At 43.1% G+C, this 27,133-nt stretch overlaps 2 protein-coding genes across 3 annotated transcripts; one reads left to right on the top strand and one right to left on the bottom strand.

Annotated features, from left to right (window-relative positions):
- Nucleotides 1-2,225, bottom strand: LOC306792334 (zinc finger and BTB domain-containing protein 26-like; the record flags this gene model as incomplete). Its single annotated transcript, XM_079289406.1, has 2 exons — nt 1-1,590; nt 1,917-2,225. The coding sequence occupies 2 exons, from the start codon at nt 2,223-2,225 to the stop codon at nt 454-456; spliced, it is 1,446 nt and encodes a 481-aa protein (XP_079145532.1). The 3' UTR covers nt 1-453.
- A 2,675-nt stretch (nt 2,226-4,900) lies between these two features.
- jak2a (Janus kinase 2a) lies at nt 4,901-27,133 on the top strand. 2 transcript variants are annotated; one of them, XM_079288833.1, is made up of 24 exons: nt 4,901-5,252; nt 10,569-10,836; nt 14,216-14,339; nt 14,439-14,559; nt 15,436-15,581; nt 16,286-16,583; nt 16,798-16,917; nt 17,091-17,248; nt 17,347-17,458; nt 18,048-18,234; nt 18,735-18,859; nt 19,438-19,572; nt 19,706-19,793; nt 20,623-20,750; nt 20,866-21,004; nt 21,208-21,359; nt 21,790-21,940; nt 22,092-22,225; nt 22,711-22,900; nt 23,417-23,541; nt 24,289-24,461; nt 24,719-24,836; nt 25,145-25,258; nt 25,521-27,133. In XM_079288833.1, the coding sequence occupies exons 2-24, from the start codon at nt 10,593-10,595 to the stop codon at nt 25,629-25,631; spliced, it is 3,393 nt and encodes a 1,130-aa protein (XP_079144959.1). In that variant the 5' UTR covers nt 4,901-5,252; nt 10,569-10,592; the 3' UTR covers nt 25,632-27,133. The 2 variants fall into 2 exon arrangements, with proteins under 2 accessions (XP_079144959.1, XP_079144960.1); XM_079288834.1 differs by lacking the exon at nt 4,901-5,252 and having other exon boundaries at nt 10,430-10,836.

The raw sequence follows: 27,133 nt of genomic DNA, 5'->3' as shown, positions 1-27,133 counted from the left end.
ACATTTAGTTGGCTGTACACAAAAATGCAAGAGCACTTTTAAAGGTGTTTGAAACGATGCCCAACTCATCCCGTTATGAGATTGTATTCACTATTATACATGGCAGATGATATAGCTTAATGGAGTTTGAACATTGCATGCTACAGGACTGAATTCAACGTATTTTACTGGCAGAGATCAGGAGAAAGCTGCAGAAGGCACAGAAGGAAATGTACTTCTTTCCATTAGCCAAATGTTACAGGGCAAATGCATTAACTCGTTGATTGGAAGACACTGATGTAGCACAAAGTGAGCTCCCCTGTGCTTTGATCATTTTCTAAATGATTACCCTGCAAGTCAGCGTCAAGTGCTTCCTGATAAACCTTTTTTGACATGTTTCCAAAGTTATATAGATCTATCAACTATAAAGAACCCCACATTAATGACACGTCTGCCACAACAGCTCATCTATCATCAGTGCACAGCCTCCTCCAGCGTGTTCTGCAGGCTACTCTTACCATGAATGTCCTTCAGGTGGCGCCTGAGGCCTGGCTTGTGTTGGAAGAGCACAGCACAGTATTTACACTTATGGGGCTTATCCCCTGTGTGCAGATTGAAGTGGTCTTGCAGCGTGGCCTTTTGGGAAAATGTCTTGTGGCACAGCGGGCATCGGAAAAGCTTGACCCCAGTGTGGACGCGTATGTGGCGGGCCAGGTTCACCCGCTGGGGAAAGCCTTTCCCACAGACCAAACACAAGTACCGCCTGTGCTGCTTCAGGTGGCCCACGTAGCTCTCCAGGTGCTGGAAGACTCTGTCACACCTCCTGCACAGGTACGGCCTCTGGATCAATATGCTGTCTGAGCCCTCCGTCAGCTCATCTCCGGAGCTACGACTCTTTGGCAGACGTGCTCCGGAGAGGCAAAACAGCTGGGAGTCCATCAGCTCGCCACATTCTTGCAGTTGAGCTTCCAGCAAGAACAGTTCTTCCTCTTCGCTTTGCTCCACCTCTGCTTCTTCCTCTTGGTTCTGGGACCTGTCCACCAGCTTTTCGCATTGAGCAGAACTTCCTCTGGTTGTGGGGGATATATGATCTCGGAAAGCCGTAGGAGAGTGCAGCTTACTTCTCAGAGCACCTGTAACGTGGTGAGCTTGATACGGTGGTTTGTTTGTGTTAACAGGCTGCATGTTTCCATCGTCCTCTGACTTCAGGGTATCTAGGCAGCATGCTGCATCGTCAGATAACTCTATTTGAGCTATAACCAGCCCACTATCATCTTTGACCCCCCTCAGTCCTTGTCCATCCATCTTGGCTCCTTGACTGAACCTCGACTTGGGCTGAAACACAACCGCCCCTTCTTCCTCCGTACTTGCTTCCTGGATGCTGGTGCTGGGCTGGGCCGCATCCCTTTCCTCCTGATTTCTGAAGCTGGTACCTGGCTGGTGGTTGTCTGGCTGCTGGGTGTCCGTCTCCTCTGAGCGTCTCTCTGGTTTTAAGAAAGCCAGCGTGGGGCCGAGGTACAGCGAGATGGCCTGGGCACACCTCTCCGCCACCTGACTCATCTGGAGCGCACTGGCGGCGGTCAGGTAGCTCACCAGGTCTCTCAGAGGGACCTACAATAAAAGATATTTAAAGAAAAACAAGGGAAACAGCTACGATTCACACCAAACGCCCACGTTGTGCACACAAAAACAGAACTACAACCAATGAGCAATCATCTGTAACTTTCATATCACACTCTTTTGTTGTTGCAACATGTTTGTTCCCTGTTTCTGTTCATGTACCATCACCCTTGATGTTATTCATTCTGACAATCTGTTTGCAGTGATGCAATCTTTATTGCACAGTACAAGACCTGCTGTACAATTATTTGTAACTGGTATAGATTTCATATTCTGCTCTGTTTTTACTGTAGCATTCGGAGTAGCACTAATCGCACCTCTAAGAGCCCGGTGTAGCAGGACAGGAGAAGTCTCTCGCCAACCTCCACACGGGATACTACTCCCACGCTCAGCTTGGCCCGGCCTTCGTGGAGCAGGAATTGGTCACGTAGGAAGTCTGAGGACGCTGCAAGCACCGCTCTGTGACCGTGGAAGTGGAGAGGCGGAACGGTGGCGCCCTGTGGACTCCCAAGGAGGAGTGTGATATCACAGAAGCGCTGCTCCTCCCTCAGAGCATTGATTTTGCTGAGGATGGAGTCACCGTGGGTGGGGAAACGAAACCGTAGGGTGTCACAGGAGCTTGACATGATGGTCTGTGTGGATTTAAAAGAGTATTCTGTGGTTTGTCAGAGGTCAAATACAGAGAAGGTGTGAGCTGCATGGATTGCTTTTTCACTAAACTGTCTTTTCAAATAGGTATGTGGGCCTTTTTCTAGTTGAACAGTGTGAGTACATTTGTGGAAATGTAAGTGTGATAAAAGTTTTGCCACTCCTGGTGAAAGTATGCACGAGGCCCATTGATTCACAGCCAAATCACACTTTCCACATCCTAGCATCATTAACATGGGATAGTTATGGACTGCAGTTCAGCGAAATCGATGTACCACAGTCAGGGAAATACAGAGAGATCACACATGGACATGACGATCCAGACCCACCTTTTACTGCAGGCCCCTCCCGTGATGATGGATCCAGCAGATTGAAAACAACAGCGAGACTCTATTCGCCTGATGGTCTGACAGTCACAATCACTGACAGACGTGAATGGGCAACACATGCAGAAGGATGAGATCTATCTCTCAGCGGTGAAGCAACGGGCATCCCGTCTTCCTCCGGCTTTCTGCTGAGACAGCAATGTCTGCGTTGCGCAGGAGCTTGTGAACTAATTAACCCCTTCAGCGGCTGTATTTCACCAGGGTTTCTACAAAGGCACCGATGGGTCCAGAGATGATACTGTGAACATTACCAAACAGAGAGAATGTGCAATACACGGAAATAATGCAATGTAGTAGCCAAAACTACTTGCATCTTGTTTCTTATGTGGAATACATTTGCAATGTAATAGAGTTAACTGAATTGACAGATTTTCCATGTGGTACAGACACATGTTATATTAAATAATCAGATTTCAAGACAATAACTGCCATTGAGATAATGAGATCATTTAAAGACCTTTTCTTTCAAAAATAATAGCTATATGAGGCCTTGATGGATTTTGCTCAAGTATTACAAAGTGCTTAAGTTACAGTTACACTGTGTATGATATGAATTTACAAATTGGACAATTTTGTCACAAAAACATCATCGTCTCCTAGAGGTTGCACACAAAATACATATTTATTGAATCAATCCAAAAGAGAAAACATGGGAGGACAATCAGTTGGATGTAATCGAATGACCTAATGAACTAAACTAGATAGATAGATACGTGACACAAAGTGAGGTGTGAGCAGGTTCTTCTTTTTTTTTGTTCAGCTAAATCTTTCCTTGCAGTAAATCCCATCTAACGCAATTATGGCCTCCTTTTCCAATCAATTTATAGTTGGCACTGTCAGAAAGATCTGTGGGAATGACAGTTTACATGTAATCAAATGTTTGCATGAGGCTGATTTAACTGCAGAGTGAGGTCTCCATGAATAGCCTAGTCTGTACAGATAAACATGGCTCTTGTTTGGCAAGAATACACGGTTTGTCTTCTTGCCATTTCGATGCAGACCTCCACCTTAAGCTCTGCCAAGTTCTCATGGATTGCTGTCCAATAAATCCAACAAACTATTGCAATACAACTATCAAGGCAAAGCTATGGTTTTTTTTGCACATTATAAATAAACAGAGATAATCGTTCATTCCTCCCATCCCACAGGAACATAACAGTTTACTTTTCATGTAATGTTCTCCATGTGCCATACTCAGTTTTGATATTGAGGCAATAACAGCAAATAAAAATTGCAATTGGGGCTGAGTTATTGACAAAACAAAAAGTCAAAATAACAGGCATTTCAATTATCAGATAGGTTCTCTTGTCTTGCAGTGGCTTCTGCGTTACACAAGAAGAAATATAAAGCAAGTGAGAACTTCGAACTACATTTTGAAAAAGGTCCAGAAAGAAGTTTGATCTCCTGTTCACATTTTATATTGAAGTATGACGGTTGTGTTCATTTGTCATGACTTCACGGGACTATTTAAGATGTAACTGTCATAACTATATATGTTTTTGTCATGTATCGTGCTTAGTGCCGTGGTAAAGGAAGTGTTCAGTGGCAATGCATCAATATAAATATACTCCAGTACAACTAAAAGTCATGTTTGCAAAAGTGTTATTATGGAAATATTCACAGGGAAAATTCTCATTCATTCATTCAATTCAATTTATTTTTGTATGGCCAAAAAATCACAAATTATAAATTTGCCTCAGAGTGCTTTACAATATGTACACATACGACATCCTCTGTCCCGGAACCCTCGCGTCAGAACAGGAAAAACTCCCCCAAAAAAACCTTTAACGGGGAGAAAAGAGGGAGAATGGTTCCTGTAAGTGATTTTATTACTCTCTTATGATGTGTTATTATTACTCATCTGGTGCCTTTTCATGTTGCTGCTGGTGGTGTACATGTGTATGCTCATTACACGTGTTTTTTAAATGCAGGCTACACCCTGAAAGCCAATATAACTGTCTGTAAAGGTAGTGGAGAACAAATGTCCTCATCTAGCGTACCTACCAAGAGGCATAAAAGGGAAGTACTCAAGTGAAGTAGAAAGTACCTTCAATGTGTACCCAAGTCTAGTGGGCGACTAAGCTCCTCACTGGCTTTGACTTTCGACTTATTCTGCTCTAAAGAGGACAATATTAAAAACGCTTCCGGGTCGAACACGGAAGAACCCGAGTGGGTCGGTCAGAGAGAGAAGCAGGCTAAACCGTCTGGAGGCGTCTTGCTCCGCCCACCAGCACCACCAGCAGCACCAGCAGCACCACCACCAGCACCACCACCAGCAGCAGCAGCATCTTTCTACTATGATCGACTCAATGCTGAGACACTACCGACGGTGAGTCAGGCCACTCAGGAAGTTCAACTGTTGCGTTTTCCACCCAAAAGCCCAAAAGCGTCATGTGAGCGCGGTGCGAAAGCGTCACACGAAAGGAGTCGAGTAACGGATATGAATAGCGTCGGAAGGTCAGTTAACGGGGCACCTCCTGTCTCCAGCTAACGGAGGTCGGTAACGGTAAGGTCTGTGGATTTCTTTTTTTTCATTGGAGCTTTTGTCAATGCCACGTAGGACTTCAGAGACAGACCTGTGTTGACTTTTGGACAACTCACAGCACAGAAGACAAACAGGCAAGTCGTGTGCGTCTGTGTCTGTGTCTGTGTGTGTGTGTGTGTGTGTGTGTGTGTGTCAATGTTGAAGCCGATCATTGTTGTGTCATGAAGTTCCTGCAGAACAATTGTAGCCAGTTAAAGGTTCGCAGAGAATCAGCTGGTCTGTGCTGCTGTAGACAAACAGTGAACTTATACATACATCACTTACTGTCTACTTGTTCTTTTTTATGAAGAAAGTGCTGAACAAAATATCTCATCTTGAATTCTGATTAGATCTGAGATATCAAACTGATCAATTGACAGTTGTGGCATTCACGATATGTTCATAGTTATAGTTTCTTTATAAGGTATAATAATAGTCCTGCAATAAAGGTTCTTAGAGGTTTTTTAAAGAGCCTTTGGCCAAATAAGTGTACCTAACAAACTGGTGACTGAGGTTAAATGTACAGTCGTTTGTTGGTCGACGCTGCCACATGATTTCTATAGATAATTGGAGATAATCCATTTTCCAAGCCAGGCAAGTGAATTATCTTCAGAGCAGTCAAGTTTATGTTCCAGTTCAAGCTTCATGATGTTGTCTGTGTTCTCTGGTTCAGAGAAGGGAAGCAGTGTTGTTTGAAATGTTTGAGTCATCCCCAACCAACCGTACGAATACGGATTCTTAAATTGACTGTAAGGTGAAGGGGACCGCTGGCTCGAGGGAGCAGTGCATTATTAACTCAACACTCAGCAGCAGTGTAATCTATTTCGGGTGTGACATGCTGTAGTGTACCGTTATTGTATGTTTCTAAAAGCAAGTACATTCATTCCAGTTGTTGTTGTTTTTTTTACATGATGTTGTAAGTAGGCAGTGTTGATTAATTCGGCTACTTGACAGTAATGGGGAAAGTACATTATTCTTGCACGTATAATTCAGGTCACTTACAAAGAACTGCACGTCTTGCTGTAATGGAGAGAAAAAAACCAGAGTTGGCTGATTTCAAGTTGAACACGTCGCAGCGACAGAAAAGTTACAGCATGCACATTTTTCCGCGTCACAATTTGTTTTGGCGAAACAATGTTCAGCGCGAGTCTTTGGAGTACTTGCAGCTAGACCTGAACCCATAAAAACATCCCACACTGTGATGTGGTTTAGCATGAAATGTGAGTAGCCTGGTGTTTCCCGGAGCATTGATTCATTTAGTTTTTGTTTCACTGGCTTCATTATGACTGAAAATCCTTGCCAAAACATTTCACAGTGAGTAACTGCCCCAAGCTGCCTGGAATCAAGAGCACGCGTTGTTTTTTTTTTGTCATCTGGGAAAGGAAGCAAACAGCATGTGAAAACCGTAGGGAAGTGCCGTGTTTCCACGTTAACACACAGAGAAGAGACGGAACATTGTGCAGCAGTACAAAAGATGTGTCATTTACTGTGTTGTGTTGATTTCAAATCATCATTTCCAAGTAAGTGCACCGCTTGGATACCTTTTGCAGACACTTTTGGGGAAGTGTAATTCCACTGAAACAACCGTTGGGAAGCGGGTTGAGCAATAACGCCAAGGACGATTTGAACTTTAGACACAATTGTACTGTTAGCTCAGTGCAGATTACATCCCGCAGTCAAACACATGTGTTGCTCGACTTCTTCCTGCCCACCGTTGTCTTCTTTTGATCACTTTCTTTGTTCAGCATTTGACAAAAGGATAATAAGGGAAGGCTTGTATCGAGAGATCACAAAGAGATGGCACAGTTGACTTCAATGTGAGTTTGTGGTTACTTGTCAAAACATGACGAGGTGTGACACAGACTAAACTCAATAAACAGGTTTCTAGAGATAGATTTCCGTGACACGCTACGATCTCCAGGCTACGATTGGTGGTGTTACACGCAACGCAAACAACACCACCTGCTGTCAGAAGTCCCCATTCAGTTCATCATCAATGAGTCAGGAGTATTTTAAAGTATTGTTTGGCTGAAGGTGCCACAAATAAACTCCCCCCCCCCCCCACACACAAAACTGTGTATTTACCCTTCTAGTCGGTGTGAGGAGCCTTTGCAGCAGTTTGTGTCGACGTGTCTGTCTCTCTCACCTTTGCACATCTGGAAACCATGAGAAGACTTTCCCCCACAACACGATGCTGCCAGCACCAGGCTTCATGTTTGGGATGTTTATGCTAATGTGTGGCTCTATTTTATACATCAATCTGATATTATTGTCTGGATTCATCGTTTGTTGACTGAATGATGAAGAAACAACAGGAAGTGTTTCTACTGATACCTGAAATAACTTAAATATTAACTCAAAATAGTTTTTGTCAAAGGATTCTGTCAATAGTTTGAGGTTCGGGATGGCGCGTTTATTTTTTGTGATTTTGATATCCATGCTTTGCAGTAAGACATGGATCATTTTCATTCCCTGACATGCAGCAGGGGGGAAGAGAGCAAAACGTATTTTTTGGGATGGAACAGCCAGACGTGAATAGGACAAAGTTATTGCTCCTGTTTGAAGTGGCTCCATTGTTGATTCATCCGACTTGGCTCCTGTCCAACTAAGATGTTGAGCCATCTGAAGCCAAGTCATTCATTTGGTACATCCGTTCGGTGTCATACTGCTTCCGACAAAAAGGCAAGCGATGAATTGGTGATGTTCTGTAGCTGTTTAATGAGCTCTGTTTCCTAGGAGGGAACGTTGTGGCCTTTGCTCCCATCAGCTGGGGGACACTTAAACTGCAGACAGCAACGCAGTGCTCTGTAGAAAGTGATTTAGTAAGCCAGTCCACTGATTTATTTTTTGGAACTTGAACCAAACTTTAAAGGAAGCCCAGAAAGTTGGTGTGGTGAGTGCAAAATGTCCGGCGACCGACTTAAAGAGCCCATCATCATCATCATCAGCAGCAGCCAGCGTTGAAGCAGAGCGGTCATTTAGGGCACAACGTGTCCGAGTTGATAGCGCTCGACCACAACCAGCAGCAAGGCCCAGATAAGGAACTGGTCCAACTCTCTGCCTGTCTGCTCCGTGATAAACGTGTCGGGTGTGTAAACACACTGACAGAAAGTTGGAGAGCAGTGTTGCTGCTGTCCTTCCTCTTGTTTGTTTCAAAGGTCTTCAACTATGGAGCAGCAATAAAGTTCTGCCCCAGCTTTTAACCAAAAGCAGTACTTTGCATTATCCTTTGCTTCGTTCTTTACTTTAACTTTGCACCAGCTTCTGTGTAGTAGCCGACATAGAATGACGTAATCTGTCAAACATCAACAGTTGAAAAGTGCATTGTGTGTGTGTGTGTGTGTGTGTGTGTGTGTGTGTGTGTGTGTGTGTGTGTGTGTGTGTGTGTGTGTGTGTTGTTGGGGTCTGGCAGCCACCTCCTGGCTGGCTGAGCTCCTCACATGCTTTCCTCCCTGACCTCAAGTCTGATCCTTGCCCCTTGAGATGACCACACCTCCCGGCTCCGGCCAAACCTGACACCAACTCCCCATTGGCCGAGAAAAGGCCCCCCCACTGTTTGAGAGACTAGGTTTATAAGCTTGAACACAGCTATATCCTGCCTGTTGCATTTGTCTGTTTCTATGGTGATAATGAACGTTTTACTCCATTGCACTCCGTGATGTAATTTAAATGGAGGCTGTTACTCGTTGTTATTGTTGGACTACAGGCCACTGTGATGCTACATTCTTGAGACAATCTCTGGATACTGAATGTGCTGGAGGTCAATAAGTAACAAAATAAGAATAACAAATTCAGAAAAACACAGTTAACGTTAACAGTTAACCCTAATTGGCTCTGCCGCACCAGCTTTTCACTCTTTGTGGCGTGTCGCTGTAGGTCATCATTGCAGTAGAGAGTATCGATTTTATAACCATAAAGTTCGACCCTGTACAGGACAACGATGTGTGAAATAATGCAAGGAAGTTATGAAATCACTCACTCATCTCCATTGTTCAGGCTGGCGTATTGGGTCACTCCACCGCCTTCTGTCTTTGGCCAATAATGTTCCGAAAAGTATAAACTATACGATTACTCAATATCCACCTAAAATGACGTAACACATTAAAAACAGTATATTGTTATTATTCTTTAATATCTATAAGACATTTTAAACCCTCACAGACACACACACACACACACACACACACACACACACACACACACACACACACACACACACAGAGTTTGTTTACCATCTGCTTCTACCGCTGTTATGCCTCGTCACCAAAAGCAGACTGCCAGTGCAGAGCCACATGCCGGAGGAGTCTATTTCAGTGTCCGGCTTGAAAACATTAAATTCTGTTTTCATTTACTGCGTATTTTAGTCCCTCGTACAATGAAGTGCATCACAGCGAAATAAGATGTCAAAGACGTTACTCAACAATAGCGTGACCTTGTGGGGGCAATTCATTACATTTGATCCCTTTGCAAATGCAAATGTGCACAAGTCATGCGAGTGGCATGCTAACATGATGTCAAGCAGGTAGCATGTTTGCCATAATCACCATCTCAGTTTAGGAATGCTAAACGAAGAAACTAGTAAAATAAGATTTGCCAATCAGCTTAATAAACACAGCTGAGGCTTATGGGATGGCTTCATGTCCTTAGTGTTGCAAATATTTGGTTATAAACCAACATATAGAAGGAATTCAAATGTTGAGCTAATGATGGCACGAGATGAAAGATCAGCGGATCATGAATATCAGTGCATATCAACCTTGGATGGGACTTCATTGTGCGCACCAAATGGCACGCCAATCCATCCAATGATTATTGTAGAGCTGTCAACCTGCTGGTTACTCGAGTAAACACAGCAACAGAGACAGTACCAAATGTTTTCCATGTGTAAAAACAATGAAGTGCCTACGTACGTATATAGTTTTAGGACGAGAACTGCTGAGAGTCTGTATAGTAAATGTACTGCTCAGCAGTCCTGTGATGAGTGTGTTCTGATAAGTAACGAGATCAATTGTAGGCTAATTGACGATAAGTAATGCTTGTTATCCGCTAACAGTGTGTGGTTATAGAGAGCGATACCATAGCATCTCGGACATCTGAATCAGCCACTGCTGAATGGAAAATGTAGCCATTTTAGGGTTCAAGTTAGAGTGTGCTGTTATTTCCCAAGCCTTACACTTGATCTTCTCCACATTTAAACATAAAGTACTTTATTCTAGCAATCTGTTTTCATTGAAGCTGCCTCAGCCAGGGTACACACTACAATGCAGACTACAAACATAAAAGTCATTTGAAATAACTTCTCTGACTGTTGGGTCTCTCGCCCCGTCTCTCTCTCTCCTGTCTGTGAATATATATAGTTGCATCACATGACATGGTTTACATCTCTGTCTTATATCTTTGTCCCGTGACAGGTGGATGTTTGTTTTACGCAGCGCATGGCCTGTATTCTGCTGACCGACATGGAGCCACCCGTCTCCGGTCCCACGGCACATCTTAATGGCCTCCTACCTGACCTCGATCCGGCCGCTGGACTCGACTCCAAGCAGGACACGGACGCCAGCTGCCTCACTGTCCACCTTTACTACCTGGAGAAGGATGGAGGAGAGGGTGACGTGCTCACCTTTCCACCAGGGGAGTACGTAGCAGAGGAACTGTGCATACGTGCAGCCAAAGCGTGTGGTGAGTCACAAGAGGATTTCACAAACTATAGTTCAGTTCATTTCATATAAATGAAGCTGTTTTTTTTAACATCAGTCTAATAAGGGTTTTAAATGATGCTGAAAAAAATACATCAACAATATGAGAAAACAGAAAAATATAGTGGTGTGACAATGTATTCTATTCTTCTGTTTAACTAAGTATGATTTGAACGATTCATGAATTCTTAGTGCCATGTTCAAAACCTTGAGCAATTCACTGGTTAGATGACAACCCTGTTTTTATTGCCACACATCTGGGTGTTTGTGCAACCTTGTGAAGTTCTGCTTTAGCGTGTGATGCACACCTCGTTGAGAAACAACTGTACGTGCGGGTCAGGCTAAATAAACATTGTTTTATTAAAGAGTCTCAAATATAACACCTCTCTACACGTATGTTTTTAAACCATGCACAGTAATCAAGGCACATTCCCAGGCACTTGGGTATTTTTGCACCGTTGAACATGTCTTGACATTATTGTTATTGAATTAGAAATACATGTAGAAGTAAGAAGAGTGAGGTATTAAGTCCACTGCATACAAAAAGAAAAGTCCCTTCTTGCATCAATGCATAAATGGACATAGTGTGACGCGTGTGTTTACGTTTCATGCACGCTGACATCTTTGTCAAGAGGGGTAAAGAGCTTGTAAGGCTGAATTCGGCCTTTAAGTGCAGACACACTATGTTTCCATCCAACATTAACAAATAAATATTAGCAATATATTTTAAGCAGCAAGCGCATGCTTGAATTGTTCCGTCATACTGGCTTCAATACAAGTGAATAGGGAGGCAGTGTAAATACTTGTAGTTAAGTGTAGTGTGACCGTGACTTCAGCCAAAACTGAGTTAGGACAAGCGGTTGGCCAATCACAAACTGTGATCGGCTGAAATATCAGTCAAGCAAAAACGCGTTCCCAAAGCACATTTCCTACGGCCAGGACACACATGGGAGGATGTTGTTTTTTTGACATTCTTGAGAAAATCTCTGGATACTGAATGTGCTGGAGGTCAATAAGTAACAAAATAAGAATAACAAATTCAGAAAAACACAGTTAACGTTCAAAGCGTTCCCAAAGCACATTTCCTACGGCCAGGACACACATGGGAGGATGTTGGTTTGTTTTTACAACTGAGCCTTTAACTTTGAAAGCATGCATGTACTTCCCTCTCCACACAGTTTATTAGGACCTTTTCTGAAGTTTCTGCCTTTAATTTGTCTATATATCTGTAGAAAATCTGATCCAAACATCCAGTAGCCATCTTGTGGCTGTGCGCTTTAAGGCATTGATCTGCTTGGTTTCGATTTATCCGTCATCCAGGCAATAAGAAAGTAAACAATCAAATGGACTGCTTGGCCAACGCTCAAGAGCATTTGTTGTTTATTTCCGTGGCTTCTTCATCGGCTCCAAATGCATCCAACTTCATTCCTCATACCAAGACTTTCCCGGTGAAGGGCTTTTGCCAACAGAGCCGACCACTGGCTCTTCTCTTTCTAGCAAACACAAATCAGGAAGTTGTCGACTGTTGCGTCTATTTTGCTCTCCACCCTCGCTCTATCTCTCTCCGACACGCTCTCCTGCTCCGTTCCCACATGAGCCGATAAGAAACGACCTCTCTCCAATTCAACTCCCTTTGTCCTCTTGTTTCTCTGTCTTCACACTCACTTTTGTATGTGGTGGTTTTGTATTCGGGCAGAAGAATCATACAAGTCAAATTTGTTATGGAGATCAGTCGGGATGGCAAGATGAAGTCAAACATTGTCACCTTCCCAACAGTCAGACCTGACATGATTGAACTTAAATAGGTGGAGAAGTTCTATCGATATTCAATCTTTCTTTTTTTTTCTCACACATCGGCACACTAAGAAAAATTCTCCTCTTTATTTATTTCGTGGGACATCTGACTGTCTGTATCTATGTATAAAACGGTGTGACGTATGTTGTCAAGCCGTATAATGCAATGATTGCATTATACGTGGCTCTGGAGCTAGAGCGGGTCGTCCTTTAATCACAAAGTTGGCGGTTCGATCCCCGGGTCTGCGTGTCTAAGTGTCCTTGAGGGAGGCACTGAACCCTGAGTTGGTCCCAGAGCGGCTCCTATGTGCTCGGGTCAAATTTCATGAATGTAAAATATATTTCAATTGAAAGAAAGTTTACAAATAATGTAACAAATAAGACAAGTTAGAACTTTCTTAAAGCTCAACTTTCTTAGTTCTTTGACTCCACTTCCTCTGTTGCTTCCTCTAACACACCCTCGTACCATTGCTTCACTCTGAGAGAGGGCTTCCTGCTGTGTGAGGAAATGTTTCGTCTGCTATTGACCCACATGTCCGACTGGTAAAACACCTCGCTGTAAGAACAAATGAGTTCACAGGAGGTCCGGACTTTAAATATGGTTGGAAACGTGGTCAAATGCCGATACCACACATGAAAAGAAAACCCTGTCTGTTGATAATACGTATTAAGATTGTGCTTAACCACCCATGTTCGATACAAAAACACCTTACAAAGTAACTCATGCACTCGATGTCTGCGTCAGAAACAAAAAAAAAGTTGAATGTGAACAAAAGGAAGAATATTGCTGAAGCAAAATCGGATTACTTCCGCCAAAAAAATCACTCAAAAGCCTGAGTTTAATCACCTCTGCCAGCTGCAATAGTTTGGCGTGACAGACGTTCATGCAGCCAGCGCAGAAATTTGCATAGAAAATAGTAGAAGGTGCACCATTGGACTCACCGTGAGAAGAGCTGTAGGGGACACGTCACGGTGGGTCTCTCTTTAGTTCAGGCCTTTGCATGAGAAGTCTCTCAAAGGCCGATTGTTTCTAACTTCCAAGATCATTGGTCCTAAAAACTGGTATTTTGAAGACATAATGAGGAATTGTAGGAACAAAAACATACAAGTGGGACTGATGTTCCAGGAATCCGGAATTCAATACAATTTCCCCAAAATTAGGCTTTTATCATCAGATTTCAAACAGTACTCCTGGCAACAGTCAAACTCACAAAACTGTTCATGGGAACTTCAGACGATGACAACGAACTATAAATATGCTTCCAAGTCTACAGTGCTACCACGACACAAGCTGTGTGTGTGTAAACATACAGTACGGTACATATAAGGTCAACTTTGTGTATTTCTAAATATTAGCCAGTTAGTGGCAACTAATCGAGTAACGTCGATGCAAGAGCTCTTAAAACTTGTTCTTTATTTCAAACTTAGGTATCAATAACGAATGTGTCAATTGGCTTCTTTAATTTGAATTCCAGGTATGAGATTGCCCACTGTCTTTAGTTCCAGAATACATGTCTGTATGATGGTACACAGATGGTACTGTATGATGTTTTTCTCTGTCTTTTCAGGGATTGCTCCCGTGTACTGCAGCCTGTTTGGCCTCATGAGGGAAAGTGACAGGATATGGTTTCCTCCTAATCACGTCTTCAAATTGCAGCAGCCAGCCAGTGAGAGCCTGCACTTCAGAATCAGGTAGATGTTTTTTACTGTGTGTTTTTTTTTTCCCCCCCCTTAATGAGTCGTTTATGTTCAGATTCATTTTCTCACTGGAACTTCTCTTTTTCTATCCAGATACTATTTTTCTGGCTGGTATAACAGCGGCAACACACTGAATGCTCATCGCTATGGCGTGTCCAAGGGGACGGAGAGCCCCGTGATGGACGACCGTGTCATGGCATACCAGTTTTTTCAGGCGAGTCTTTACAACTTCCACTTCATATTACAAGTCAGCTATTTTAGGTATTCTCCTTAAACCAAACCAAAGAACAGTGTCTTTGAGATTCCCTCTCCTTCACCTCAACCCCACTCTTTTAAAACGTAACAATGAACAGAAATGTTGGGTGAGGAGGTGAGGAGATACAAATCTGCTTGCTTCCCCCCCTCTCTGTCTGTCTGTGTCATTACAGCCAATGTGTAAGTTCAGAAAACAGGAAGTGCGGTAGTAAGAAGTGCAAATGGGGAACAAGGGGTCTCTTCATTCTGTTTGCTCGTGCAAATACTTCATGTGGGATTGTGCAAACGCACCCTTGAAAGGATTTTAAGCTTTGAACAAAGTTATTGTAATAACTTGTGTTTGATATTTGTCTTTGATATTTTCTTTAATAGTTTGATCTTTGATGGAGTAATGTGGGTTTCTTAACCCTAAATTAAAAGGATTTAAGTTATAATAACAGAAATGTGCTTAAATATATGTTTACATTTATATAACTGCATGTACTATATTTTTACACTTGAATAAACAATAATCAAATGCAGAGAGAGTTATTTACCAATATGTTAGGAGGAGTTACATTTACACAGTCTTACATTTACAACCGGCCCTTTGAGGCCGACCGTGATGCTGATGTGGCCCGGAGTGAAGATGAGTTTGAGACCCCTGATATAATCGGTCCGATTACTGTTCATTTCTTTGACAAATCTAAGATTTACTGAATTTGACATGTGAAGTAAGACAATTATGCACTTGGTAAGGCATTTGGCATCTGTGTACCTGCTCCTTCCCCATCTCTCACGCTATTCTTCTACTTCTGTCCATCAAACATCTGCTTTGTTTTTTTTCCTCCTCCAGAGGCGTAGTGACTTTCTGAGTGGCTGGGTTCAAATTCCAGTGAGCCACGAGGCCCAGGAGGAGTGTCTGGGCATGGCGGTGCTGGACATGATGAGGCTCGCCAAAGAGAGCGATCAGTCACCTGTGGACATTTACAATTACACCAGGTAGGAGGCACTCACTCTCCAGAGGCAGGCAGTATCGTTATTCTGATTATTTAAATGATTTTAAATTATTTTAAATGTGAATATGAAGGGCAACCTGGTAGAATCATCCCTCTACTAGAAGCCTCGAACATTGTACGCCCAGAAATGTTTACCACGTAACTATAAAGCAGCCTTTAAGACAAGGAAAATATTTAACATTTAACTCATCAATCAATGATCTGAAAATTCCAGACGGGTCGAGTCTCATATATGCCGCACACTCTCTTGCCGAAATAATGGGAAAATGCTCGCTGTTATGCTGGTGTGCATGTTGTGCAGCTCATGAATAACGATTTCTCCTCAGAACACAGTGAGCATCTAGTTTCATGATGCGCGTTCATGCAGCTGAATGAATTATCTCTTTGTGTGAGATGATGTTTCGGTTCAAAAGGTGTGTTGCGCTTGAAATATGAATTCTCCTCAAATGTCCCTTTCATACATAATTCAACATAAATATTTATGTTGGTATTAGCTGACCTTTTCAGGATTATTGACTAATTCTCGTGAGGTGCACGCAGCATGTACACTGGCTGAACTGCCACAAAGCGTTAGCGTTTGCTCTTTTAACCTTGTTTCCTCTTTCACTTGCCCCGCCCTCCTCCCTGTGCCTTTCCTGTTATTTGTTCATCACATCCTCCTCATTTCAACCCCTTCCCCGCTTTCAGCTACAAATCCTTCCTGCCGAGATGCATGCGAAGCCGCATCCAGGAATACAACATCTTGACTCGGAAGAGGATCCGCTATCGCTTCAAGAAGTTCATCCAGCAGTTCAGGGAATGCAAGGCCACGGCGTGCAACCTCAAGCTCAAATACCTGATGAGCCTGGAGATGCTGCTGCCCTCCCTCTACTCCGAGCGCTTCCAAGTCACCGACCTCTCCGCGCACGAGGTTACCATCGTTGTGACGGGCGACACGGGCGTCCAGTGGTCAAAAGGGAAAGAGGAGGAGGAGGGAGCGGAGGAGGTGAGGGCCGAGGGATGGGTTGATGTTGCCTTGGTAATGCATTTGTACACACAGTCTGCACAGTGTCAAGCTGCCATGGCTGTTTTTTTAACCAACAGATGGAGCTCTAGGAGTTGGTTAAAATCGGCAATAACGACAAAAGCGCATGTGTGCGCACGCTTCTTCGTCGAATACAAACGCCATCCACTATGTTGTGCTCTTTCTGTGCCTCCAGGAGCTACAAACATACTGTGACTTCACAGAGGTGATCGACATCAGCATCAAACAGGCCGATAAGGAAGGCTCGGTGGAGAGTCGTGTGGTTACCCTCACCAGGCAGGACAACCAGATCCTGGTAGAGTACACACTTGACTCCTCTTCATGAGTCCGTATCCGCCCGATATCCGTATCGCTGCAGCCGTACATAAAAGAGGGATTAAAGGTTTACTGTTTACATTGATTTCGTTAGAAATGGGTGCTGAATGATTTATGTTTGTCCTCTTCTGCACCCCTCTTCTTACCGCAAAGGAACTGGAGTTCCATTCGCTCCCAGAGGCTCTCTCTTTCGTGTCATTAGTCGATGGGTATTACAGGCTGGTTGCAGACGCTCATCATTATCTGTGTAAAGAAGTGGCTCCACCGAGACTTCTGGAGTGCATTCAGAGCTACTGCCACGGCCCTGTGTCGTGAGTATCACACACACACACACAGATATAGCACGTCACTCGTGCACCCGCAACCACCGATCTATTCTCACACACACACATTGCCTCTTTGATCACAGGATGGAGTTTACCATCGCTAAGCTGCGTCGCTCTGGTAACCACCAAGGCCTGTACATCCTTCGCTCCAGCACGAGGGACTACGACAAATACTTCATGTCCTTTGTAGTCGGGGTAAGCTGTTGATGTTTGGTCATAATCAATTGAAAGTACCGTATTTCTTACACATGACTCAAATAAACAGGCTCCTTCAACACAGTCTTTGCTAGCTGATAGACATCACCTTCAGCCCATGACCCCATGCATCACAGCAGACTGCCAAGATATCTCTTGCTGCTGAAACCTCATGTCAACTTCTGATGAACTTCGTAATGTGTAGTTGCACAGAAAGAGGACTGTGGATGTTGCCCCCCTTCACTTGATGAATGGATACTTTCATGGCCAGTATGGACAAGAGGACTGAGAGCAAAACCTGTTTCAATGTTTATACTGTAAGGGCACCTGACTGTAGTTTTTTCAGCTATTATGTCTTCTTTTTTTTATTTTTTTATTTATTGAAAGACAAGAGACAATACATAGACATAACAACAAGAGGACGATAAGAACAAGTGGGATACAAGCAGTATCGCCCCGTCCACTGGTATTGTGCCTTCTCACTGACACTGACTCAATCACATGTGTACTTTGTACTCTTTTTAATAACACTCTTGGCATGTTCCGAACAGTTTCGCTGTAATGAGTGCTGTTTTTTTTTTGTTTTCAGCTTGAAACTATGGTGGACTACAAGCACTGTCAGATCACGAAGACGGAGTCAGGAGAGTACATGCTGAGTGGTGCCAAGAGGAGCTTCGGCTCACTCAGGGAACTTCTGCACTGCTACCAAAAGGAGGCGCTCCGCACCGATGGATACACATTCCAGCTGACCAGGTGCTGCTCACCCGGCCTCAAAGGTAAGCATGCACACACAAGACACCAACAAGAATACATGCACACATATGACCGCAGGTAAAAGAACACACACACAGTAAAATGCAGACATCCAATGCACCAGAGTTATTATGGAGCTAACCTTTTGTTATTGGTTTCTTTTGTCCGTAAGGCTGCAAGAATAGGCATCAGCATCCTTTCAATCACATGTAGATGAACTCATATTTTAAGCTGGATCTATCGTAAAACTTTGAGTGAGTTTTGTTAAGTTTTGATAGTTAATTAATTCATCATTGCAGCTCATTTGGATCAATACCACATAAGTTGTATTCATGATTAAGAACTATAAATTAAGCAGTCTAATTTCACAATTGCTAGCTGTTGCATTTCTAATTCATATTTGTCATAGTATCACACGTCGGTAAGCTACAACCCTCCGGCAGTGACAATCAGACGTGGTGTCAAAGTGTGAGTTTGATGTGAGTTCTCCGAATCCATCTTTACCATCTTTACCTTTCTTCAGATAAATCCAACCTGGTGGTGTGTAGAAACAATCAAGGAGCCGATGTCCCACTGTCTCCCTCGCTCCACAATCACAACATCAGCCAGATGGTCTTCCACAAGATCCGAAAAGAAGACCTCGTCATCGTAAGATAACTCTCCTCACTTTAGCTGAAAAAAGCATCCAAACAGTCGTAACTAGGCCGTTTCTACGCTCTTATTAGGTTCTATATACCAATACTGACTAAAACACTGGTATCAGATTAGATGCATTGCAGAAGCTTAGAATCAAAAGGCTCTTGTTTACGAGTTCCTGAGCAGATAAGTTCGGATCTGCACCAAAGTGGGTGGCCAGTGTCTTTGCCAATATGTACTGCTGCAGGCCTTCTGTAGACAAGGTAACATTGTAAACATGTCAATATGCGTGAACATGCCACAACTATCGACCAGAAAGGACGAGAAGGATTCCTGTTAGTTCCATGAGGTCGCTACAATTAGCAACACTTCCTCAATTGATTCCCCCGTAACTCAGCGTCAACAGCGGTCTCTGTGGACATGTGTGAGTACAGAATTGTGTATGTCAGCTTGCTCCTTGTGAATTCCTCTTTAAACTGCCACCACAGATCGTTCCAGTACTTTATGGCGAGAGGATATGGGGCAAAGAAGTGTCTCTTTGACTCAGAGAAAGCCGTAAAATTCAACATAATGAAACTCTTGTGTTGTAGAATGAGAGTCTGGGCCAAGGAACCTTCACCAAGATCTTCTGCGGTGTGAGGAAGGAGCTGGGAGACTACGGAGAGATACACCAGATCGACGTCGTTATCAAGATCCTGGAAAAGGCTCACCGCAACTATTCAGAGGTTGGCCTGTTGAGGGAGTGAGTGAGTGAGTGAGTGAGTGAGTGAGTGAGTGAGTCTGTGGATCAAATTCAATACGTCATGAGTCGAAAGGAGACAAGGTAATTGGATCTCTTCTCTTACTTTTCCCTCACAGTCCTTCTTTGAAGCAGCCAGTATGATGAGCCAGCTCTCCCACAAGCACTTGCTCCTCAACTTTGGCGTGTGCGTTTGTGGCAATGAGAGTAAGTCTGCAACACACACACACACACACACACACACACACACACACACACACACACACGACTGGACCATATATGGTCACAAAGGAAGAAATCATTGTGGTTATCCTCACCTGTGGCACATACAAACACTTTAAGACTTTAGATATAAGGTTTGTGAGCCGCTCTCTGCTGTGCCCTGACCCTTCCACTGTGACCGCATTAAGCCCCCAAGAGTCACCAATGGGCCACTGCGGCCTTGATCTTTGCTTCCACCTGAAACTGCCCACACACATCAGATCAGAGCAGTATTGTCTGGAGGCATTCACCATGCACACTTCTGAGTGCAGGAAAAGAGCAGGCCGGAAAGAAAAAAAACTAAAGGTTATAATAAATGACTTAGAAATAGAGATAACAGCAACACTCACACAAATATATGTGTTGTCGTCTTGTGTCCAAACACCATTTTTGGGGCATTGAGGCATCATAAATTTGCTAATATGCAGGCCTATAAACAAATGAATAAATATGAATTAGAATACATTTCTTAGTCCGTGGGGACTTGGCTTGGGAACTGGAGAGTCGCCAGTTAAGGTCCCCTCACTTATGTGTCTGTAAGGGGACTGGACCTTATGCCCATAGACAGATTTCTCATGTGGGACAACAAAGAACTGAACTGCATCAGATGGCAAACTGTGGATGAAGACATTAATGGATACAGAAGGTGTTCTGTCTATAACTGCTGTCAAAGTGTCTACAGGAAACCACAAAGTGGAGTTCTGTTGAAAAGATTTGCTCTATGGATATAGTGGTGATTAATAAAAACATGATGTCTCTCACATCTCCCTGTCAGACATGATGGTGCAGGAGTATGGCAGATTTGGTTCACTGGACACGTACCTGAAAAAGAATAAAAGCTGTGTTAACATCACCTGGAAGCTAGAAGTGGCCAAGCAGCTATCCTGGGCCATGCACTACCTGGTAAGACTCCCAACATAATGCAGTACAAACTACAGACCTGTATGGGGCAGCACATTTGAGCGTGTGTGCCTTACAAATGTAATTCAATGTGTCTCTGTCGTGTGTCTGCCCGCAGGAGGACAAAAACCTCGTTCATGGAAATGTTTGTGCCAAGAATGTCCTTTTGATCAGAGAGGAGGATCGGATGACGGGCAGCCTGCCCTTCATCAAACTCAGCGACCCGGGCATCAGCATCACCGTGCTGCCCAAAGAAGGTGAGAGACTTGGGCGTCACGTACATGCCCTGATGTGAGACAACCTAACGCATCTGTTGAGGCACAAGTCATGTGAACATACTTTTGCTTTGGTGTGATTTGTTTTGTTTTTTCTCCCTCCTTGCCGTCCACGTCAACCTCTTATTCCGTTCACATGTTTCCTTCTCTCTGTTCTTCCATGTCTCCTCATGTCCATTCATCAGTGCTGGTGGAGCGTATCCCGTGGGTGCCCCCCGAGTGCATTGAAAACCCCCAAAACTTGAGTTTAGCCACAGACAAGTGGGGCTTTGGGACCACCCTGTGGGAGATCTGCAGTGGAGGAGACAAACCGCTCTGCACCCTGGACTGCTCAAAGGTCACAAGAACAGAAGATGCATTCAGATTATTGACTTACTGAAAACGATCTGTATTAAAGTAATAGCTCGATATTTTGGGAAATGTTGATTTTGTTTGGTTGCCCGGCCTCACTGACTCCAGGAAGTCACTTCTCTCCACCAAGAACTAGATCCAGTGTCATTCTTTACTCTGTGGTGTTCAGGCTAGCTGTTTTCACCCGTTTCCAGTCATTATGCTAAGCTAAGCTAACCAGCTGTTGGCTGTAGCTTCATATGTACCGTACAGACATGAGAGTGGCATCACTCACAGCTCATAACATTTGTTTTAAAGTGAGAAGGACTTATTTGAAACACATTCTATTGATTATTCTAAGAACGTGTGCCAACTTTGTTTTATTTAACTCGGTTTGAACACATGCAGGTTCTGACTTTTGCTCTTGTGCCCCGCAGAAGAACCTGTTCTATGAGGACAGGCACCAGCTGCCGGCTCCCAAATGGACCGAGCTGGCCAATCTGATTAACAGCTGTATGGACTATGAGCCCTCACACCGGCCCTCCTTCAGAGCAATTATCAGGGATCTCAACAGCCTCTTCACGCCAGGTAGGAAGAGAAAATGAATGTACAGGCCTCTGCCAGAGTCTCCTGTAACATCTGACAGACAGATCTATTGATCGTGTGGCTACACACTGCCCTGCACACTCTTCGTTGACCATTTTTATAAAAAACGACTTTGCACCCTGTTGTGTTGCAGACTATGAGCTGCTGGTGGAGAGCGACATGGTGCCCAACAGGACAAGAGGCGTCGGCTTCCCGTGGGCCTCCGAGAGCCAGGAGCCCGCCCAGTTTGAGGAGAGGCACCTCATCTTCCTCAAGCAGCTGGGCAAAGTGAGACATGCAGACACACACAAACTAGATTATTATCAAGGATGTTCTTTTTCTTTCATCTCCTTCGTAGTATTTAGATATTGTCTTTAAGGGTGCATGCTTTTTAATAACTTATTTGCTCGATATTTCTTCATTACACCTCCCTTAAATCATTTTTAATACCAACATTTGTTTAAGCATTCGTTTGTTTAAGCATTCAGATTATGATACACAGTAGCAAACATTAAACCCACATGACTAATCAGCAGTTCCAGATAGCATCTAAAATATTCTCAGAATACTTTCTAGAAAGCAGGACGTTGCTCTGAGCACTATTTGATATGAGAGAAAACGTAATTCTGAAGATGATGTGTATTGTTTTCTGCCATAACTGAACTAAATGTATACTTTGCTGCATTAGAAAAGCTCATTCAATGTGTAGAGAAATCATAGCTGTTCCTACGTCTCTTATTAAACGTGCTCTCTCCTCTGACATCACGCTGCAGGGAAACTTCGGCAGCGTGGAGATGTGCCGGTACGACCCCCTGCAGGACAGCACGGGGGAGGTGGTGGCCGTGAAGAAACTGCAGCACAGCACCGCCGAGCACCTCAGGGACTTTGAGCGGGAAATCGAGATCCTCAAATCCCTCCAGCATGAAAACATTGTCAAATACAAAGGAGTTTGCTACAGTGCAGGTACAAGCACATTTTAAAAAACATAAATGGACTTATTTTTGTTTTTCTTGTTAATATATGACACAGTAATCAAGATGAATGATGTCAGATTGTGTGTCCCATATTCTTCATAAAAAACAGTGATATAAGATAGTGTTTCAACATCAGTAGTCGTAAATTGATGAAAGGAATAAGAAGACTGCTGGATGAAAAAAACAACAGTTTTCTTGGTTGGAAAAAATGTAGATAAAGCAAATTATTTGCCTGATTAATCTCGATTCTTCTGTTAGATGCAGGAGGGGTTCAGTGTTTTTCTTTCACTCTGGTGACGGAGCAAATTCACCTTTGATACGATCGCCCGGGCATGTTTTGTTAAACATAATACTGTCTTTACGGTTCCAACATTTGCTGCCTAGGGCGCCATGCAGTGACCATGCCCATGAAAGGAATGAATCTTGATTTTCTCACAGGGCCTCCACGCTACTCATTCGTCATATTTCCTCTCCTAAGTGTCACACTTGACTTTGTTTTCCGCAGGTCGCAGGAACCTGCGGCTGATCATGGAGTATATCCCCTTCGGCAGCTTGAGAGATTATCTCATCAAACACAAGGAGCGCTTTGATTTCAACAAACTGCTGCACTATGCGTCGCAGATTTGCAAGGTAATGCAGTGCAGTAGGTGCTTTGTGGAAGCCCACCTTGTCATACGTACGTTATTGGTGTCGTGAACATCTGAAACGGCTCTTCCTGGAGCTGCAGTCCAATTTCACTTCCATGTTAAATATGCTCGTTTTACATACCTGGGTACTTTGTCTTTACCATATTTCCTGTATTTGATACCATTGAAAATGTTTTTTAATACTGATATTATAGGCAGACAAATGACTTGTGAGATGTTAGAAATCACAAGAGCGTCCATAACTTCAGGACTGGTTTGCGGCGCTCGGCAGGGTGGCTGCATGCTCCTACATAACTTGACACGTTAATTGCTGTTGAGCTTCGTTAAACATTTGTTTGACATTGTATGAATACATGCACGGCACAGAGCAATAGAATCAGCTGGAGGTTGTTGACTCCGGCTGAATACGGTGGCTCGAGGTTATGATTAGGAGCAGCATTTATCATGGCAGGGTATATATTGTGGTCATGTCCTCTCATTAGTACATATTATTCACGCGGGTTTATATAACACTGTGTAGGTGTAGTCGGGGAGTGGAGGCCTGAGATGGCTGTCTACACAGCAGCAACATACATTTTGTAAATATAATATATGCGGAAAACTACAAAAAGTAAATTAAGTCAAGAAATACATATCAAATGACACATGCAAGCCTTTTTTATTTAATTCTTTTGTTTCTTTGACAGTTTTTCCCCCCTAAAATCAATGAAATACTCGTGTCATTCTTCAGGGCATGGACTACCTTGCCACGAAGCGATACATCCACAGAGACCTGGCCACTCGGAACATTCTGGTGGAGAGCGAGATGAGGGTGAAGATCGGTGATTTTGGCCTGACCAAGGTGCTGCCGCATGACAAAGAGTACTACACCGTCAGAGAGCCGGGGGAAAGCCCCATCTTTTGGTGAGGAAGACACACTGCGTGTGTTTGTTACACGTATTTGAGCTTTTCTGCAGGTATTCTTTTTTCTACAGTTCTACATCATCGTGCCCCTTTGTGACGAGGCGTTAAAAGTAAGACCGTGGGATTCACAGTAGTTTTTGTCCTGTTTCGTTCATGCCTTCATATCTGTCTGCTTGTATTGTAGGATTAGTGTTGACCGTTTAAAGACGTGTGCATCGTTATGTACATCATGTACAACGTGTTGTGGTATTTTCCAGGTATGCTCCAGAGTCGCTGACAGAGAGCAAGTTCTCTGTGGGATCAGACGTTTGGAGCTTCGGTGTTGTCCTCTACGAACTCTTCACTTGCAGTGACAAGAACTGCAGCCCTCCTGCGGTACTGCACTTTCTTTCTTTTTTTTAGTTTGACAATTTGACTTTTCTCTTATGCAGCCTTTTTGTTATTCTACCCTTAATTGCTTTGTCAACTTTAATTAAGCTCCAAAAATGGGCCAGTGTAATTAGTTTGTAGTGTTGTTAAAGAAATCAGTTGATTGAGCTCTCTGCTCTGCAGTAGAGCAAAGTACTTAAGAACAAGAAACACTTCTCGTAATTGTGTTTTTTTGGGGGGGGGGGGGCAGTTTTAATGTTTTACCTAACTGTTTTCACTGAAGCCAAACAAGAACTACTGTTTCTCTGTTCCAGGTGTTTATGGACAAGATGGGACATGAAAAGCAGGGCCAGATGATTGTCTACCATCTGATAGACCTGCTCAAACAGGGATACCGGCTGCCTGATCCTGCTAACTGTCCAAAGGAGGTCAGTAAAAGTTGTTGTTTTTAAACTGCGAAGCAAATGTGTCTTGGTTCAATGTCAATGCAAACACTTTGGGAATCAAGAAATTATGATTCTTAGCTCCAAGCAGAAAAGGGCACCATGTCATATCATTAAAAGGCGTATCCAATATGCATCTGATAATGAATGAACCCTCTAATCCGAAAAATATATATGTCAAAACATGGCTGTAAAACCGTATTAAAGTAGAATAAAACAATTGTTTGTGCTCTGATGTTTCCTTCAGATTCTCAAGATCATGTCAGACTGCTGGAGCAGTGAACCGAGACTACGCCCTACTTTCAAGAAATTAATCCACAGTGTGGAGACTATACGTCTCGTAGATGAGCCGCATTGATCCCTTCACCTTTGACCTGTAGGTGTCAGTCCTCAAAGATCTGAACAGAACAATGAATGTCTTCGTGGTGTCTGGGTGTACTGCAGTGATGCGCTCACCGGTCGGACACACACGTGTCTTCTGCTGGTGCTCTTTGACGCTGATTCAAATAAGGAGGATGAATGGTGATATCCCCTTTCTTGGCAGTTTACCTACTTCTTTCTTACAAATTATTGTAAATTATTTGATTAATTAGTACACTACATCCGACTCAAGACACCAAACCAAACACATTTCAGATGCCTTTAAGAACATTTCATTATGAGATTTAAATTTCATTCTTTTCTTTGTGTTATTTGTACATTTGTTGTTTGTCTTTTGAGTGATGTTGGTTTGCTAGGACTACACATCAGTGACCAGACTTGAAAGAAAGACACAGTTATTTGTCAAATACATGATAGAGACAGCAATAACTGCTCAGTCATCTCTTTGAAAACTGTGTCTAATAATGTCATACAGTATAATTCTTGTTTTTTAAAAATGGAAACGATGATGATGTCTTTGTAATTACTAATGGGTATATATTTTATAAATACAGTATGACGTTTTCAGTGTTATGAGGCTATACTATCTGCCTGTACTGTAGATACCTAATGTGAAAAGTTGAACATATATGGACATAATAATGAAGGGAGATGCTTTTATTTTCTGCAGTAGCTTGTTGTGAGGGTTCTATTTAAAACTTTGACTTTTGTCCACGTCATCGCTTTCCCACCATTTCAAAGCTGTTTGTGCTTGTGTAAATGTTGACTATGAGTCGGTCTCATGATGTGCATTACATTGTCAGCCACAAAGGTGTTGTATGTTTGTTTGCTTTTTTAACTTAATGGATGGTGCATCGGTCATCTCCTCCGTCCTCGAGCAGAGTTATTTGTGGAACAGCATCTTTCTTTCCCATTTTGAAACTTAAAAAACAACCACTTTCCAAAGTTTTGTTTTTTATGCCAGTAAGAGGTCGGCCATGCGCTGGGACATGCACCAAATGTCAAAGCATGGATGCCCTCTCACATCGCTAAAGATGAGTCACTGTAAAGTTGTCTCACTGAAAAACTCACAGTGTGTTTGTAAGCTCCCACGCTCTTAACCTTTGGCCGGTATCACTCCGGTCTGAACATTTTGTTCACATCAAGTCTGTTGTGAATGAGAGGATGACAGTTTCTTGGGAGTTGCCAAATAATGACAAGATGGGAAATGTTGCTGCCTCACAAAAAATGTTTTACTCATACGACCATTAATATGATATATGTACATTGTTGTGTAAAACCAAATATGATTATTTTGTGTCCCATGTATAATTTTTTATCCAAAGTTTTCAGAAAAACACATTTATTTCAATTTCTGTTTGTTTGACATGAAGCCTGGTTCTGTCATCTGATGGCAACCTGCAGCTACCTTTGATGCATTTATGTGTAGAAAGATGTAAATATTAAGTTGATTAATAAGAATAAAATGGATATTTAGTA

This window comes from Melanostigma gelatinosum (assembly GCF_949748355.1).
Source record: "Melanostigma gelatinosum genome assembly, chromosome: 18".
Taxonomy (NCBI): Eukaryota; Metazoa; Chordata; class Actinopteri; order Perciformes; family Zoarcidae; genus Melanostigma; species Melanostigma gelatinosum.
The sequence above is the reverse complement of the archived record's forward strand: the minus strand, read 5'-3'. Positions and strand labels throughout refer to the sequence as shown.

Bases quoted from the DNA above. Each gene is read 5' to 3' on its own strand.
- jak2a (XM_079288833.1), top strand. From the start codon at position 10,593: ATGGCCTGTATTCTGCTGACCGACATGGAGCCACCCGTCTCCGGTCCC. The intron at 15,582-16,285 runs GTAGGAGGCACT...CCCCGCTTTCAG, and splicing joins GACATTTACAATTACACCAG to CTACAAATCCTTCCTGCCGA. The intron at 22,226-22,710 runs GTGAGACATGCA...ATCACGCTGCAG, and splicing joins TCCTCAAGCAGCTGGGCAAA to GGAAACTTCGGCAGCGTGGA.